The following is a 16,764-nucleotide window of genomic DNA, read 5'->3' on the forward strand; positions in this document are numbered from 1 at the left end:
TCTATTATTTGTTTACTCAATAGGTTGTTGTTATTTTACTGAAACAAGTAAAGACCGTGGCTGTGTTTTAAAACTTAGTGAGCTCCCTATCTAGACGACATTTCATACAAGCAGGCTTTTGAACCGTAGCATGTATGTTAACGTTAGCTCCATCAAATCTTAGGGCGCGCAGTTATTGAAGCGCTATTTATTTGACTATAATACTTTTTTAATAACAATTATAAAGCTAGGATTTAAACTGACTCCACAATGTAGAACAATAACTAATGAAAGACACACTGATACATAAAACATTGAAATATTTAAATAAAGAGTCTTTGTGTAATTTGTAAACCTTTTAAATAACTGGGGTGGTATGAAGCACGTTATGTTGAATATTATTTGGGTGTGTAATTCATATTAGTAGTAGAAAAATACAGCTGTACAAAAATAAATATTGGAAATGTAAAAAGCAAATGCTAATAAACTAACCCTTATTATTTTTCTTCCAGCAGGTTAAACATTAACTTGGATTTCCAGGTAGTCGGATACATTTGGGAATAATAATGGAAGATCCAGAAAGCCATCGATTTGGAATTAGACCAAGTATTTTTAAGATGATACAGACACCGCTGTAAGTCATTCTGTACCTGCATGCATTTTAATAATAGTGCAAAAATATTTATTAAAAATGCATTAGTAAGTTATGTGGGTAAACATCCAATGGCATAAAAGGTAGTTATTAGTGTTTTAAGTTTAAACAGTAGATGGTGCTGTTTTTTTATTTATGAAGGGCTGTTGCAACAGGAAGTTGTTTTGTAGGTTTCATAATGTATACATTTTTTTAGTTAAGAGCCTGTTTTTGAAACAAGTATGGTTTCCTTCTGCTTATCACATTACGTTCAAAAGGTTTATCTGTAGTTTTGTTTTCTTACGGAGAGTAAATACAAATGCATTTAATTTTAATTCTCATACCAGTGAAAAACCACATTGATGGTAATTCTGCCATATATTCCAGTTCACTGGATTGCTTCCTGTCCCTCGCGCATTTTGAAACAGCTCACAGGCCCAGGGTGGTGCTGCAGTCCCAGCCATGAGTTCCCTCTGCTGGTATCTTGAGATTTTACTAGAAACTTTCCCATGGCCATAGTCACTACCTACTATATTCTACTTTTATTCCTAGATTTAAAATATTGTATTAAAATGCAAACGTTGATTTTAATCGTAATAACCTTTGTTAACTATTTTTTAGCAAACGCTGTCTGTATATGACAAATGTACGTCTTATGTGGCGCCCCCTAGTGTTTTAACGAGTAACTGCAGGAAGCCATGCGCCACTGGCGGCCAGTCTGAGTATTGCGCCTCTCTCCCGCCACTGCGCCGCTCCGCTTCTTTCTGTTTGTCAGAGTCACAATCAGAGGGAGAGGAGCGAGCCGCCATTTTCCCAGCTCGTCGCTTCCCCCTCGAACGACAACAATAAAAACGCATAAAACCGGACTTTTCTCGGCCGAAATCGTACCCGAAAGGTCTTTTGGAACAGGATTGAAGGGATTGCGCTTAAAGAACGACCGGAAAAGGATACATTTCAGTCGGTTTTCGTGGCCTTTCGTCGGGGGCGATTAAAAAACAGCCGACTGGCCTCCTGTAGCTCGACTGCCCCCGTTTCTTTCGCCCATTTCGTGATTCCTAAACGCAGCCTGGAGAAGTGGGAGGAGGAGGAAGAGGAGGGGGTTACCGAACACCGGAGCGCGCGAGAGAGGTCGGGGATTTTTCCACCTGAATGTGCAACAGTGGATTGTGCATCTGGATCATTGCTTTGGCCGTTTAATTATTTTTACGATCATTCCTAAGCGCGGGGATTTATTACGTAAATTTCCCCCCAGAATCGGCTGCTCATCACGTGGTAGGTTCCTCCTTTTCTCTTTGTTACTTTAAAACTCGGTAGTATGAGACAACTTAAGACATTTTTAATGCAATTATGCACTAAATCGACGCGCGGTGAAAATGTGCACGTTTAGGGCCTTTTAACTGGGTGAACGCGGCACCGATCGTACCGGGAGAAAGACGCTTTCCGTTCGGGTAGTTATTTTCCACGGATTGTTCTGGTTCAACCCGTAAAGTAGGCGGTGTTGAAAGTCAGACCATCAAGGTTGCAAAATCAACCCGGCCAGTACAGACACAACCATACGTGTATATCAACTTTACGAAAACACGTAGTGGCCGATTACGTTACGCACGTTGTGATCGGACAAGTTTCTTAATTCACTTTGCATATTTTGCATTGAGACTCGAGTAGGTTAACCCATGCAGCGTGTGATCATGGGTTGGGTGCGCAGTATAACCTGCTTTAGGCTTTGCGCCTGTCTGCTGCATTTAGATCAGGCTTTCGTTTACGGTCCAAAATCGTTCGGATTACTTTAACGGTTACGTTTTTGGTGGATTTTGTATTGAAATGTTCACAGGCACGCGCGGGATATGCACTACGCGGGTTTACAGTAACATAGAGATTAATTGTAATACAGTAAAGACGCACTGGCCCTTTAAGGGCGCCACATTTAGACACAACTACATATTTTCGTGTATTTTTTGTCAATGTGTTTACCACCCCGCCTTGTTTAGAGAGAATTAACCAAGTGCTTTTAATTCCCGGTGTCTGAGTGCATAATATACGCGTTTTAGAGTAAAAATGATGCAACCGGGCGGTAAACAGTTACAACTTTCACGTTGAGCACATGGGAGTTTTCCGTAACTATCAGCATTACATAATATTTTATTTTTCCCCTTTTTTGGCCGAGTTACTTTCTCGCCCTGTTGAACCGGACTGCCATCGATAGATTTATTATTATTATTTTGTAAATGAATATATTAATCGTTGTGACGTGTAACTTGTTACCACGAGTTAATCTCAACCTACTAAAACGTTACAAACGTCCCTATATTATTAGGTTTTAATGCGATCTTTACGGCGTTAAGCTTGTCGTTGCCCGTAGTTTGATATAATCTGGACGTTTATGTAAATTTACCGCGGTATTTTGGCTCGCTGTGGACAGTAGAGGGCTTTATGTTTAACAGAACGTTAACCTGCTCAACCTTGTTGTTGGCCTAACCCGCTGTTTTTTCCATTATATAAGGTGTTACGTTGCATATTTTTAAGCACACATTTGATCTCGGACCCAATAAAACGGGTTCCGCATTTGCACGTGATGTTTACGGTTTAACGATTTTTCTTTTGTTCGTAATTCACTACGTTGACGTTATATCGTTCTATACATTGCATGAGAGATTTAGCTTAAGTGTATTGTCTCCATTTAGACCCTAACTAATTTATGAAACGTTAATATGCATTACACACAGTACACCCTAAAAATTGGCTTTACTGGACATTTTTGGGTGAGGCCTATTGGCCTGCCTGCAACCATGTTGTTCTTACATGAGGTTAAGTGGTCCCATAGCATGGCTGAAACAAAGACTTTGCTAGGACCAAACCTCCCCCCTCGTTTAATAGATAGATACTGTATTGATCCCTAATAGAAATTGTGGTGTCTGTGTGTCCTTTGAAGTATTTTTTTATCTCTTCACTCTTTATTTCCTGGTTTCAGATCTGGTTTGTTCTTTACTACACATCCATTTTGGATGTTTTGTATTTTGAAGTAACTTTTTTTATATTTTTTGTTAATGTTTGTGTGTGGAACATTAGGGTCAGCCCATGACTCAGCTGGTGCATTGCTTATCATTCCATCTAGATTGATCATAGTCCTGCATCACCTCCTTAACCGGAAGAGCGGTTACGTAACACATCAACACAGTTGACTTAATTTTTTCAAGGTGAATTTGTTTTGAATTTATTTTGGATTCAATTTTTTATGTGTGAAACAAATGAGTAGAGCAGATCAGATAAAGTGCATTTGATAGAACACATGACCCATTGACATTTAAACACTGATGTACAATGTGTGCTTTTTCTGTGCCTCATGTATATCAAAATATTTATATTCACCTTTCTCACTTGTTTGATTTGAGATAGGCCTAGCTTTGTGTGGGCCGACACAGTTCTCAGCATTTGAGCTGCGTGCAATTGTTATACTTGGCTCCCACACTTGTTACAGGCTGTTGGGGTGAATTTAAAGGAAATTGAAATGTCGAGTTATTGCTTTGAGGCGTTTAAAGAAAGAGTCTCGTTTTTTCATCCGTTTGAATATTGTCATGCTAAGTAACCCACTGTAGGTGTTAGTTATTAGTATAAGGTATAAATCAAGGTCACAGGTTGTTTGTTACCATCTCTGAAACCTTACATTTTAAATGAGGCATAACTCTGTTTATATCTCTAAGTATAATTTCAACTCTTCTAATTCGTTGACCATGAGGGTGCAAAAATTGCCATATGAGAGGTTATAAACAAAAAGTAAAAGCATGTGCCAGCTAGAGGCAAACACTGTCTGGAAACATCAAGACTGCTCTTTTTTTCTTGAAAGTTCAAGGCTATGGGTGGAGACAGGACCACCTGTTTTAATGTGTTTTGGAAGAAATAACCTGGCACTCTGTTAGATTTAGAAAAAAAAAACATAACTTTTAGAAGAGCAAACGTGCCTCGTTTTTAGACATATTAGCAATTTTTGTTGTTCACTTGAAGCCTTTTTTAATGAAGTGCTTTGGTCTTAAAGGGCTTCTGTGAGTAAATTAACCCAGCTGTGAATACTTTTATACCATATGGAAGAAATCAAAGTCTTCCAGTTTCCATGAGATTGTTGGGTTGCCATTGTACCTCTGAAGTTACAAATTCTTCTTTGTTGGTCCTTTGTATTGTAGATTGTTGTCGTCTTAAGAGAACTAGGTAGCTTAATAATTGCACTCAAAATAACTAGTGACCTATGCAGTTGTTTATCAAACCGGGTGCGTAGGTGAATGCAGAGTTGGGTAAGGTTCATCTAAGCTTAGATTTGAAAGTTTATTTACCTTTCATTTGGCCTAATAGCACATAAACCTACCTCTTTTACACACCTACGTTTACACATTCAAAAACACTTCCTTATTACCAGACAGGCCAGTGTGGGAACTTTGATCAGGAGACATAAACCTGAAATCTTTTGGTATAAACGCATCTGCAGATTAAGATTATTATTATTATTATATAGCCAGATGTATACTTGGATTGTAATTTTGAGAGACAAAGCAAGCCCTACAAGTTTTGCGTTGCTGAATGAATACATTTCTGAGTAAGTGTTATTTAAAGTAAAATGACTCAATTCACAACACGGTTCTTTAGTAGATTATAGTGCTGCCTCATGATTAGTCGCGACTAATCGTTTGCAGAGTAAAAGTTTTTGTCTACACACACACACACACACATGTATATATTAAAAAACATTTGCATGTGTATATACATGTTTATATTTATAGTTAAAGGAACAGTATGTAGGATTGTGGCCAAAACTGGTATTGCAATCACAAAACTGGTGGCCAATACACAACATGACAACATAAACATCATTTGAGGGCTGCAACTCCACTTTTTAAACGACAATATCCTGGCCAGACCACTGTTGTGAGTGATAAAAGTATTTGAAATAAAAATTATTTCTTTATGTCTAGTGACATATCAGGGCCATTTTATGATTGATTGATATACATTTCTTAAATACTGTTCCTTTAATTTATATTATATATATAACTACAAATATTTATTATATTTTTTTCTTAAAATTATACATGTATGTGTGTGTATTTATATATATATATACATAATTATTATAAACAGTACACACATATATTACGTAAACAAAAACTTTTATTCTGCAAACGATTAGTCGTGAGGCAACACTAGTAGATTGTGCCACCGAACATGGTATATATGAGGCATTTATTAAAATAATTCTCATTTCTCGTTATAGGACAGCACTGTGTGTGGGGTTGTTACATGTAAACATGTTGGAGTTATGGGCTATGCTGAGATCAGTGTCTGTACTGCTGTCTATGTGTAAACAAACACCTGCTTTGCTCAGGATAAAACGTTATCCTGGGAAAGTAAGTGTCACTGGTTGGCAGTGACATGTCCAACATGCCTATGAATTGTTGTGCTTTATAAATTAAAAATGCAAATTTTGTTTTGAGTGTGGTAGACACCAGGGAAATGTTTCTTTTTTCACCCCAGCATTTAAATATCATTGAAATAGTTGTTTTTGACCTTCACACATTTCAGTGATTGTGAGAGAGGGAGGTTATCATAGTATGTGGTGCAGATTATTTCAGAGCTTCACTTGTGATAAGTCTTTGATTGAGGGCCAGTAATACAGCTACATCATTTAAAGGTGCAATGTGTAAATTTTAGTGGGATCTAGTGGTGAGGTTGCGAATTGCAACCAATGGCTCAGTTAACTGCTCACCTCTCGCTTTTAAAACGCGCAGAGAACCTACGGTAGCCACCACCTCACAAATATGTCATCTTCAGAGACAGCTTCGTAAAAAAGTTTGTCCGTTTAGGGCTTCTGTAGAAACATGGCGGCACAAAATGCTGAGGGTTCATTATAAAGGGTGCATTATAAAAGGTCTTTATACACCCCAGATAATATAGTTGTGTATATTATTTTGCATTTCTGTCAAGAGATCCTTCTAAAAATTACACACTGCACCTTTAAAAGGGGTCATAAACATGGAAAACGTCAGATTTTCACGCTAGGTGCTATAATTGGTTCCCCAGTGTTTCTGTCAACCTAGAAAACGTGAAAAAGAACAAGCCAGTAACTTAGAGGCTGTTTACACTTGGCATTAACATGCGTTTTCATCGATCGGATCACAAGTGGACGACGTTAATGCCAGGTGTAAACGGTGTTCAAAACGTTTTGAGCTCGTCCACTTTCGACCACTTTCAACCACATCCAGAGGTAGTCGAAACCACTTTCGATCGGATCGCTTTTGTAATTGCGAAACGCACATGTGGTTGAATGTGTTTGAACAGCTACACGCGACCGCCTTCTCTCCGCCCATTTATCTAATCTGAAGTACTAAACACAAGTTTTACGTCTTCTGACGTCTGGCGTGAACAGACGGTGAACAGTGCTATTTTTAGCCTTTCATTGATAAAACTAAAGCGTCTGATCTCCGTAGTTTCGTTTTGAAAGCGTGTGAAAGTTGCGCGATCATATTTCATCAATTCTATTTCTCAATCAGAGAGAGCTCTAACATATACACGTAAAAAACACTGTGCAGAATGTTTGTTCATGTTCATTTCATCCGCTCATTTGCATTTTAAAGGACACACCCAAAAACGCCACAATTTTGCTCAGGCCAACAAAGTGGCAATTTTAACATGCTATAATAAATTATCTATGGGGTATTTTGAGAGAAAACTTTACATACGCACTCTGGGAACACCAAAGACTTATTTTACAACTTCATAATCAAAATCATAATATGACCCCTTTAAACACATGAGATAAAATAAGCAGGTAATGAATCGGTTGATGATAAATTCCTTGAGCTACATGTATATACCTCCGATCTGTTCATTGACTCTGACCCTTAGGGGTGGTTTCCCGGACAGGGCTTAAATCTAATCCAAGACTGAAATGATTGTTTGAGCTGTCTTAACTAAAAGCAACTTGCACTGGAAAATCTTAAAATATGTCTTACTGTAAGGTATGTTTGTAAAAACTACGTAAACATCCTAATATAACTATGGCCTAGTCGTGGATTAATCTTTCCCTGTCTGGAAAGCCGACCCTTAGGGGTGGTTTCCTTGACAGGGATTAGACTAGTCCTAGATTAAAATAAATGTAAGGGCTGTCCAAACTGAAAAGAACTTGCACTGACATATCTTAAAATACATCAGTGCCCCCTTCTTTTGCCTCAGAATGCACATCAGTTATGTTTTTAGTAAGGCATGTTTGTTAAAACTAGTTATATTTCCTAATTAAGTTGAGGCATAGTCCTGGCTTAAACTAATCCTTGTCCGGGAAACCACCCCCTTAATGTTTTTGGCGGTGAGCATGTGGCTACTGGTTTGTATGAACCTAATGCTGCCTGTTTGGTGTGATCTTTCAACATCCTTGTTCAAAAGAGCATATTTTTATTTAAACACTGAATTGTTATGCTTGCTTAATCGCTTTCAATTGTATTATGTTGGTCATCCCTCTCTTCTTTCTATACATTGATATATTGAAGTTGTCAGAGTATCGCAAATGTTCATATTGGAGTATGCATATCCCAACGCTATGCAATAACTGAATGACTTCAATAAAGAAAACTTAATACTAAATTATGCAGTCAAAGTTTTAGGGCGATGCATAGATACTGGCGAGAGATGCAAGTGATGCTTTCTAGGGCTGTAACGATATATCGCGTGTCCCATTAAAAAGGCCTGTCTAAAATCGAATCTGCACCGCGTATTTTCCGGACTTATAAGTCACACTTTTTTTCATAGTTTGGCTGGTCCTGCGTGTATGTAGGTTGATATATTATTCACTCTAATCTAATTTAAATGGATGTTTTAAAGTTAAAGCATTATCGTATCACATAGTGTATATCGGGGAAAATTACAAGCTACTGCATATCGTATTCCTGGTTAATATCGTGCAGCCCTATTGTTTATTCAACAAGCCTATTCATTTTTGTAAAATATTTCTGCTACTGTAGGTGTGGTTGCAGTGTTTTAATAAAGCTCCTAAGAAAAATGTAAATAAGGTCAATGTGGTTCAGGCTAGTAGCTGCTTCATAAAGATAATGGAGAAAAAGGCTGCATAACAAGACCTTACTCCACCCAGAATGGATTGGATAAGTGAACAGAGACAGATTATTAAAGTTTTCTTGCATAATGGGCCTGGCTTTGATGACGAGAAGTTGGCATTTTTCATCCTAAAGGGCATACCAGGGAGGGTAATGTGATTAGTGCTCATTGATTGATGTGTCAGAGAAGGGACATGGTATTCAGTACCAAATGTATTGTTTAGTTTCACACTGCATAGTGTATCACTGCATAGGAAGTCCTTACTGTTTTTAGTTGTAGTTTATAAAACATACACTTTCCTATTTAATTTCAGATGTGGAGTACAAAATCAACTTACCCCTTTTGCAAGATAAGGATTCAAACACAATCACAGAAAGTTCTGCAAGGATATAACTAATATTAGAGCCCGACCGATTTATCGTTTTGCCGATTTTATCGGCCGATATGAGCATGTCGCAGATATATCTGTATCGGCGTATAAGCCGCAGATATGCGCCGATATGAACGTTTGTTACAGAACACATTAAATGCATTTGAAAGATGTAAGTACTTGTTTGTCCAGCAGAGTGCGCCATACTGGTTGCTAATGGCGACCCAGATCACTCACTGTAGTGACACCAGCCAATCCCCCACCCCCTTCACTTCAGTCAGGCTCTCAGTTCAGGTGGCATGGAAGCAGTCACGCAGTGTCTTCTTCACAACATTTTTACACCTGGTATTAAGACGCGCTTTGGTCGATTGGATTATAAATGGACAAGAGAGACGCATTCCCGCTTACATTTGGTGTTTTTAATCCGTCTCTTTGTCGACTTGCGAGTTAAAACGCAAGCGGGAGAAATGACGCGAGACGGAGAAATGACACGTTTAAACTACGCGCAGCCGTGCACTTATATAACACTATATGAGATTACTGCTGCTTGTGTTGTTAGTTAACACACTCATTTCAGAGCAATTGATTCAATAAGCTCGCGCAACTCTACACCCTTGCTAAATAAAAGAGGCGGAGCGAAGACGCATTAGTTTTATTAAAGTCTAAAGTTTGCACGGAACCCTGGGTTTGTGTTATAAAAACGTTGTGCACAAGCACAACATTAAACATAGCGTACATTAGTATGTGCTCCGTCAAGCATTGTCTTCGTAACTGTGAGTGGCTAACTAATTTGTGAAGTACACAACTTACTGTAAAGCTAATATTAATCAATGACTTCATACGTTTCTCTTTATAACGTTATTCTCGTCAAAACTGCAAATGATGCAAGTTTTATGTATTTTGTTCTCTTTGTGTTTTAAAGTTATTTATAATAAGTCAAGTTTACTGTTTAGTGCACTGATATCCAACTAATTTTGGATAATAACGTTTATTGTTAACTTCTTGCCTATAGTACATATCTTTGTCACATCAATATAAGTGTTGGATCACCACATTTGTGAGTGATCACCACATTTGTGAGTGATCATTGCATTGCATTGTATTTATTCATAGTATATTATGTTAAAGTATATAGTGTATTCTATGTACAGTACTTTAGTATAATATACTGTAGTATATACTGAACTATAATGTACACATAAAGAATATCGGCCGATATATCGTTATCGGTCTTTTTTTACTCCCTAATATCTGTATCGGCATCGGCCCGAAAAAACGCATATCGGTCGGGCTCTAACTAATATTATGTTTTAAATTACACTTGGTGTGGTTGTGTCTTTGTCCACATGCTGAATTCAGTAGTGTAGTACCAGAACTTTAGTCATTTAGTCAGGTTTTCCCAGTATTTTGTACAAATCAAGCTGAGATAACATCCAAGTTTCAGAGAGAATCAAAACAAGGGATGAATTGTAAACATCAGGACAAAATTTGTCTGTCCTCAAAAGTATAATAAACAAACCAAATGGTATTTCTTGCCTTTTTCCACACTGATATGTTCTTATGGTCTATTTTTTTTTAAACAATATTTAACTACGTTGTCTTGATAATCATAAAAAAGTAAAACATGTTATGCATCTTTATTTGTGCTCAAAGCATATTGGATCCTACGCCCCCACTCCAGTGAACTCTGGAACCCCTTTAAAGGCCGCCACACACAAATATATAATCAGGCCGAATTTGGGCCAAATATGTCAATTGTAGGTAAGCTCACGGTTGTCTTTATGGTTGAACCGATTATCTTATCATATTTTCCTGTGATGGGTGGTGTGTTCAGATCGACTGAATTTGCTCAGACGCATGTTGAAGGCGCACCAATTGCAAATTGTAAATAGTCAATATATTGATTATTTACGACCAGAAATCCTGTTGTGTGGAGAGACCCCTAGAACAAACGCAGATGCATGCTGTAGATTGTCAGGTGAAAGCAAATGACACCCATTCAGAAAATGGGCCATAACCGCTGGTTCAGCAGGCACAGTCCAATTTTTTTATGTGACCCTAGCCCAAGGGTAGCCCAGACCCCAAGGTTGAGAACCACTGCATCACAAGATTATTTGGTATAGCTGTCAATAGTGTGTAATGTTGCTGTTAGAACATAAATAATACCTGCAAAATGATAAAGCTCAAAGTTCACTGCCAGGCGATATATTTTTAACAGAAGTCCCCTTTCAAAGCCTAGAGTGAACAACCGGTTTGGACTACAGCCCTCTACTTCCCAATTGAATGACGTCAATAGTTTTTGACTAAACTCCGCCCACAGGAATATGTCAGTCGCCAGCTTTGGCTCAAACGGCTCTTCTAAGCTAAGCTGTTGTCGAATCACAACACACTAAGCAAACTACCCAATCAGAACTCATTACGTATTTCTGAAGGAGGGACTTCACAGAACAAGGAAGACATCAGAGCGTTTTTAGGACAATGAAAACAGCGTATACAAATAAGTAAATTATGTGACAAATACCGTGTTTTTCTACACATGAAACATGAACACGTTAAATTATGCACTGCAAACACAATTAAAGCTTCAAAAACACAGGAAGAATGCAACCTTTAAAATCACCTAAAATAAAGGAAAATTACATCAAATTATCATAAATTAAGTTTTTGCATAATTTTTCAAGATTTTGCCCTCACCCTGTTTTTCTAAAGCCTCAAGTTGGTAGTCATTTGTAATCAACTTATAAGATATTTTGGCTATATGCTTTAATTGGACACGTGCGTGGTGTCGCGGTTACGCGCCTCAGCCAAAGTGAACTTCCGGTCTGCATTTATTATTAGTATGGCTAGTGGCATAGGACATTAGCTTATTAATTTTAATAGTAATGGGTTACACAGAGGTTGGGCCACAAGATATTCTATAATGTCCATAACATCGCAAATTTGCATACCGCAACAACAATATAAAATTATATTGGGAGCTATATCACACTTTTTTTTATCACGCATTACATTTTTTATTACATGCAGCTTTACACAGAGGGTTTTGTGAAGAAAGAATTGATTATCTGTCATATTAGTTTCAAATGCATGGTCATGTACAGTAATGTAATATTCTCATTCACTTTAGCTGTCAAATAGAGTTCACTCGAAATATTCCCACATCTTGTTTGTCACTATATAAAATTCTGTTCTCTAACATAATTCAAAACTTAATATCTAAATACTTCAACTGTGCGCTTCTAAATTGGTGGGTCATGAAATGTTTAAAAACTATAACAATCATAAAGTTAGAAACCAATTAATAAGCTTATCTACTTTATAAAAGGAAAGAGAAAATTCTGACCTTATTGGACGCAAAGTTGTCTGTCACTAAGGGCGCACTCACACTATCCAAACCAACCGCGCTCGGGTGCGTTTTACGTCCTGCTTTTTTCAAAACAATCGTATCTTAATGACGAAAGTGCGCCCGGACTCGGATCGATAAAAAGTACAGTGTGAGTGCGTGCACCTGGGGGAGTAGGAAGGGGTGACAATCACGCTGGGGCATGGTTTGGTTTGGTTTGGATAATGTGAGTGTGCCCTTAGTAGAAGCTTAGTTAAATAGGTAGCTTAGATCAGTGGTTTTCAAACTGGGGGCCGCGAGATGGTGCCGGGGGGCCCCAGTTTTATGACATTTTATGAAATACATTAATTTATCATGAAGTTTGTGTAATAAAACCTAAAAAAAAATAAGGCTACTAACCAAAAGCACTACTTTTTTTGTATAATGTAATGTTTTTTTTTATTAAAATGTTAAGTTTTAGAACAGTTTTTGTCACAAAATTTCTTTGGGGGGCCGCGAAGGAATGCACCGTACACAAGGGGGGCCGCACACTGAAAAAGTTTGGGAACCACTGGCTTAGATGCCATTATGAACAGGCAGGGTGACAACATGCCCTCATCTTCTTAAACAAGGAAAATGCTGCAAGGGGAAAAAAAACACATCCCAGACTAAGTAAATACAGGTTTATCTGCATGAAACGATAAAGATGACACCACTGAAATTCAAGAGGCCTTTATTTTGTTGGGTCTAGCTAATTTTTTATAGGTTTAACACAGTAATTGTTTAATCTTAGGGACATGTGCCTTTTATACAACAAACTTGTAGTGGATTGCCCCCAATAAATGTGAAAGCAAAACCAGTTATGTGTCTAGACATCTGAAAAAACATGCCTACGTAAACACCACTTTTTTTCTGCCTGAATAAGAATGAAAGTAAATCATTAAAAGTTTATAGAATTTGCACATAAAGGAACTATTTCAAATGGGAATAGCATTTATGCACTAATGTTTCAGACATTATTTTATCCCTATACCAAAGTGTGTTTTGGTTGCTTTCTGTCTGTCATTCAACTTAAAACTGCTATACCTCACTTTTTGTTTCTTATGTTTCTTACAGGCTGTCTTCTGGCTCAGTGGTGGGTGGGTGGTGTGGAGCTGGCCTCAGCACCGGGAGAGGCCCCCTCGCCCGCCCCCTCCCAGTGCTGCATGGCTGCAATGGCGCCCGCTCTGACCGACGCGCCGGCCGAAGCTCACCGTATTCGCTTCAAACTGGCTCCGCCCTCCTCCACCCTCTCCCCAAGCGGCGTGGACGGAAGCGGTACCGGCAGCCACATCCTTGTGTCCAGTAACGGCGCCGTCAAGCGCAAGGCCTCGGAGGAGCGCCCCAGCCGTGGGGCTGGCCCCTGCAAGCCCCTCGTTACCTCATATCACTGTTCAGATGTGACTCCTGTGTCCTCTGCAAAAGAATCATCCCTCAAGCTTCAAGGCGTTTTACTGCAGAAGCACGGCATTCTGCCTAATCTCATACCGCGCAAGCACCAGGCTTTGGAGATCTCTGAAGAGCAGCTAAAGAGCATTATGAATGCTGGAGGTGGAACATGCGGGCCGCCTTCCATCCAAGGCACCACCGTTAACGGCATGGCAAAGAAAGTGACTAAACCTGGGTCTGACAGAGACAATGGAGTAACCTTGAACGGTGGCCAAAATTTTTCAAACCAGACTCAAGGTGTCACATCTGGTGGGGGATTGACAAGGAATGGTCCTCTGAGAGATGTTTCCGAGCAGTCAACAGGTGCGTCCCAGAACTGTCCCAGCAACGGAGAGCCTCCCGCAACCTCTCCACCTTCCGTCGCACCTTTCAACATCACAGAGGACAAAACCTCAGACTCTCTGCCGATAGGCAGCGAAGATGCATTGACTTTCTCGCTCGCCACCCAGCAAGATCCGTTGGGCTGCCTGGGGGCGGAGCTTTCCGACCGGACCCAGCACAGCCAGAGCCGACAGGGGGAAATCGAGGCACGACTGAGGCGACTCCGCAAACGGCTGCAGGTAGTCCAGGCCAAACAGGTGGAGCGCCATGTGCAGCAGCAGTTGGGTGGACTTCTCGACAGCACACTGGGCGCTCTGGATGCCAGACGGCCGAGGGGGCGTCATGGTGACGACACCCTCACTCCTCAGGAGAGGGATGGACTGGGACGCTTCCTGAAGGGAGGCTCCATGCCAGCCGAATTGGAACGGCTGTCTTTGAGTTGCACCACCAATCTGCGATCTGCTGAAAGCGCCTTTGATTCTGATGCCACAGAAAGCAGCTCTGGAGGAGAAACTGATGTAGAGGAGGATGAACTGACTCGGGTGGACATTGAACAGCGGCACATTCCTTTGTAAGTATTGTCCTTGAGTTGTATGTTTACAGCCCATTATAATTTTGCAGTAATGAAGAAGAGATTTTTGATGTAAATAGTGTAAGTGCTCATGTTGGCTGAGTGATTTGTTATTCAAAGTGTCATGTTTATTTATAGTAATGTACTATAATTTACAGGAAATAGTGTATATGATATGCTATTGATATCTGGGTAACCATACAATAATATTGCTATTTTTCATGTCTGGATTATAATGAAGTATGTGTTGATCTAGTTGATACAATTGATTCATTATTTTTGGCCTTTCACAGACTATAAATCATTCTGAATTATGGTCCATCTCTTTAGGTATACCCAATTTATTAGATGTTTTATGTATACCTGACATATCTCGTGTGTTTATCTAAAATGATTATGCTCTGTTCTTTGTAAGTGAAAATTTGGTTAATACATCAAGACGTTATTAACGCAATTGCAATAGCAATATCATACTGCTTTGTTGTGTGGGAATAACAAAGGTGTGGTTTGTGTTGTCTTGTATATCATTACAAGGACACGTCCGCACATACATATACAGCGTCCGTCATTCCCTCCTCCAGGGCTGAGCTTTGTTTAATACTTTTGAGATGTCAAAGGATCTTAATGTGAGGTAGTGAGTCACTTTACTTTCTCAGAGTCTTTCCAAAGCCTGTTTTATACATACTAACATATAAGAGTACAGGCAACAGATGGAAAGCAAAGATAAGATGCTGTTTATCTTGTATTTCCTTTTTATATGCAAGTGTTTATTTTTTTTTCATTCTAGCTATATAATAGGGCAGCATGGTATTGAAAGGAAATGCGGTATACAACAACTTTTTTTTTGATGATTGGATAAGTTTTTCGATAATGGTAAATTGTGTGAAATCTATTTGATTTTATTAAAATTAAATACTAAAAATCATATTCCTCATCTTCAACACGTCAGAATTAGGGATGTCAATTTATGCAATTCCCCATAATGACGATTGTTTACATTAACGATCAATCGATCGAATATCGATAACTGTAATTTTGCAATAAGCCTTTACTGCCGTGGCATATAACCAATGATGTGAAAGTGTGCGTAAATGGCAATCAAATGTCTGCTTTCTCACGCAAATTAAAATAAATATTTTTTGTCTTCATAACATGCTAGTGGGATTGTAAAATTAGTCGATGTAGTTGTTGTTTAGATAAAATCATCAATTTAATCAATTTCGTAATAAAAATATAATGTCTAATATAGGGCTTGGACGATTTGACCTAAAATCAAAACCTCTGTTAATTTAAAGGAACACGCCCACATTTTGGGAATTTAACTTATTCATCGTATCCCCCAGAGTTAGATAAGTCCATACATAACTTTCTCATCCTCACGCGTGCCGTAACTCTGTCTGACACCCCCCCGCTAGCATAGCTTAGCACAAAGACTGGAAGTGAATGGCTCCAGCTAGCATATTGCTCCCACTAAGTGACAAAATAACGCAAACATTTTCCTATTTATTTCTTGTGATTTGTATAGTCACACCGTGTACAAATAACGTGGTTATAAGAGACACAGACATTTTTTTTAACCGTATACATACAGGGAACTATATTCTCAGAAGACAAAGCACTGCTACATGGGTGGATTCTAGGCAACAGTTTACTTCCTAAGATTGGTGATCTAGACAAGATCGACATCACCATAATTCCTCCTATTTTTGTAAGTTAACTCCTGTTAGCATTGCATTGTGACCGAAATTTCAAAAAGGGTAAGAGCGTCACATTTCCGGCTGTTGTCAGGGGTATTCAGGCCAATCACAACAGACAGATTAGCTGGCCAATCAGGGACACGGCGCTTTTCAAATATAATTTTTTTTTTTACAAAATCTGTGCATTTCAGAGACACCAGGATATGTGGAGCTACAAAAATGTACGGTATGTGGAATATAATGTTTTGTTTTTAACAATAAACCACGCGAACACATTTTATTATACCAAATACACAA

At 38.8% G+C, this 16,764-nt stretch overlaps 1 protein-coding gene across 4 annotated transcripts in view; it reads left to right on the top strand.

Annotated features, from left to right (window-relative positions):
* The first annotated feature begins 491 nt into the window (after window positions 1-491).
* The window catches only part of kansl1b (KAT8 regulatory NSL complex subunit 1b), a 60,961-nt gene continuing 44,688 nt past the window's right edge, over window positions 492-16,764 (top strand). For 2 of the 4 annotated variants that reach the window (XM_055194472.2, XM_055194469.2), the window contains exons 1-2: window positions 1,375-1,882; window positions 13,507-14,770. In XM_055194472.2, coding sequence (XP_055050447.1) covers window positions 13,596-14,770 — 1,175 coding nt within the window. In that variant the 5' untranslated portion in view covers window positions 1,375-1,882; window positions 13,507-13,595. Of the gene's footprint in view, window positions 614-1,374; window positions 1,883-3,785; window positions 3,805-13,506; window positions 14,771-16,764 lie in introns of those variants that run through there. The other 2 variants (XM_055194470.2, XM_055194471.2) reach the window with 2 other exon arrangements.

The sequence above is a fragment of the Misgurnus anguillicaudatus genome, chromosome 19 (assembly GCF_027580225.2).
Source record: "Misgurnus anguillicaudatus chromosome 19, ASM2758022v2, whole genome shotgun sequence".
Lineage (NCBI taxonomy): Eukaryota > Metazoa > Chordata > Actinopteri > Cypriniformes > Cobitidae > Misgurnus > Misgurnus anguillicaudatus.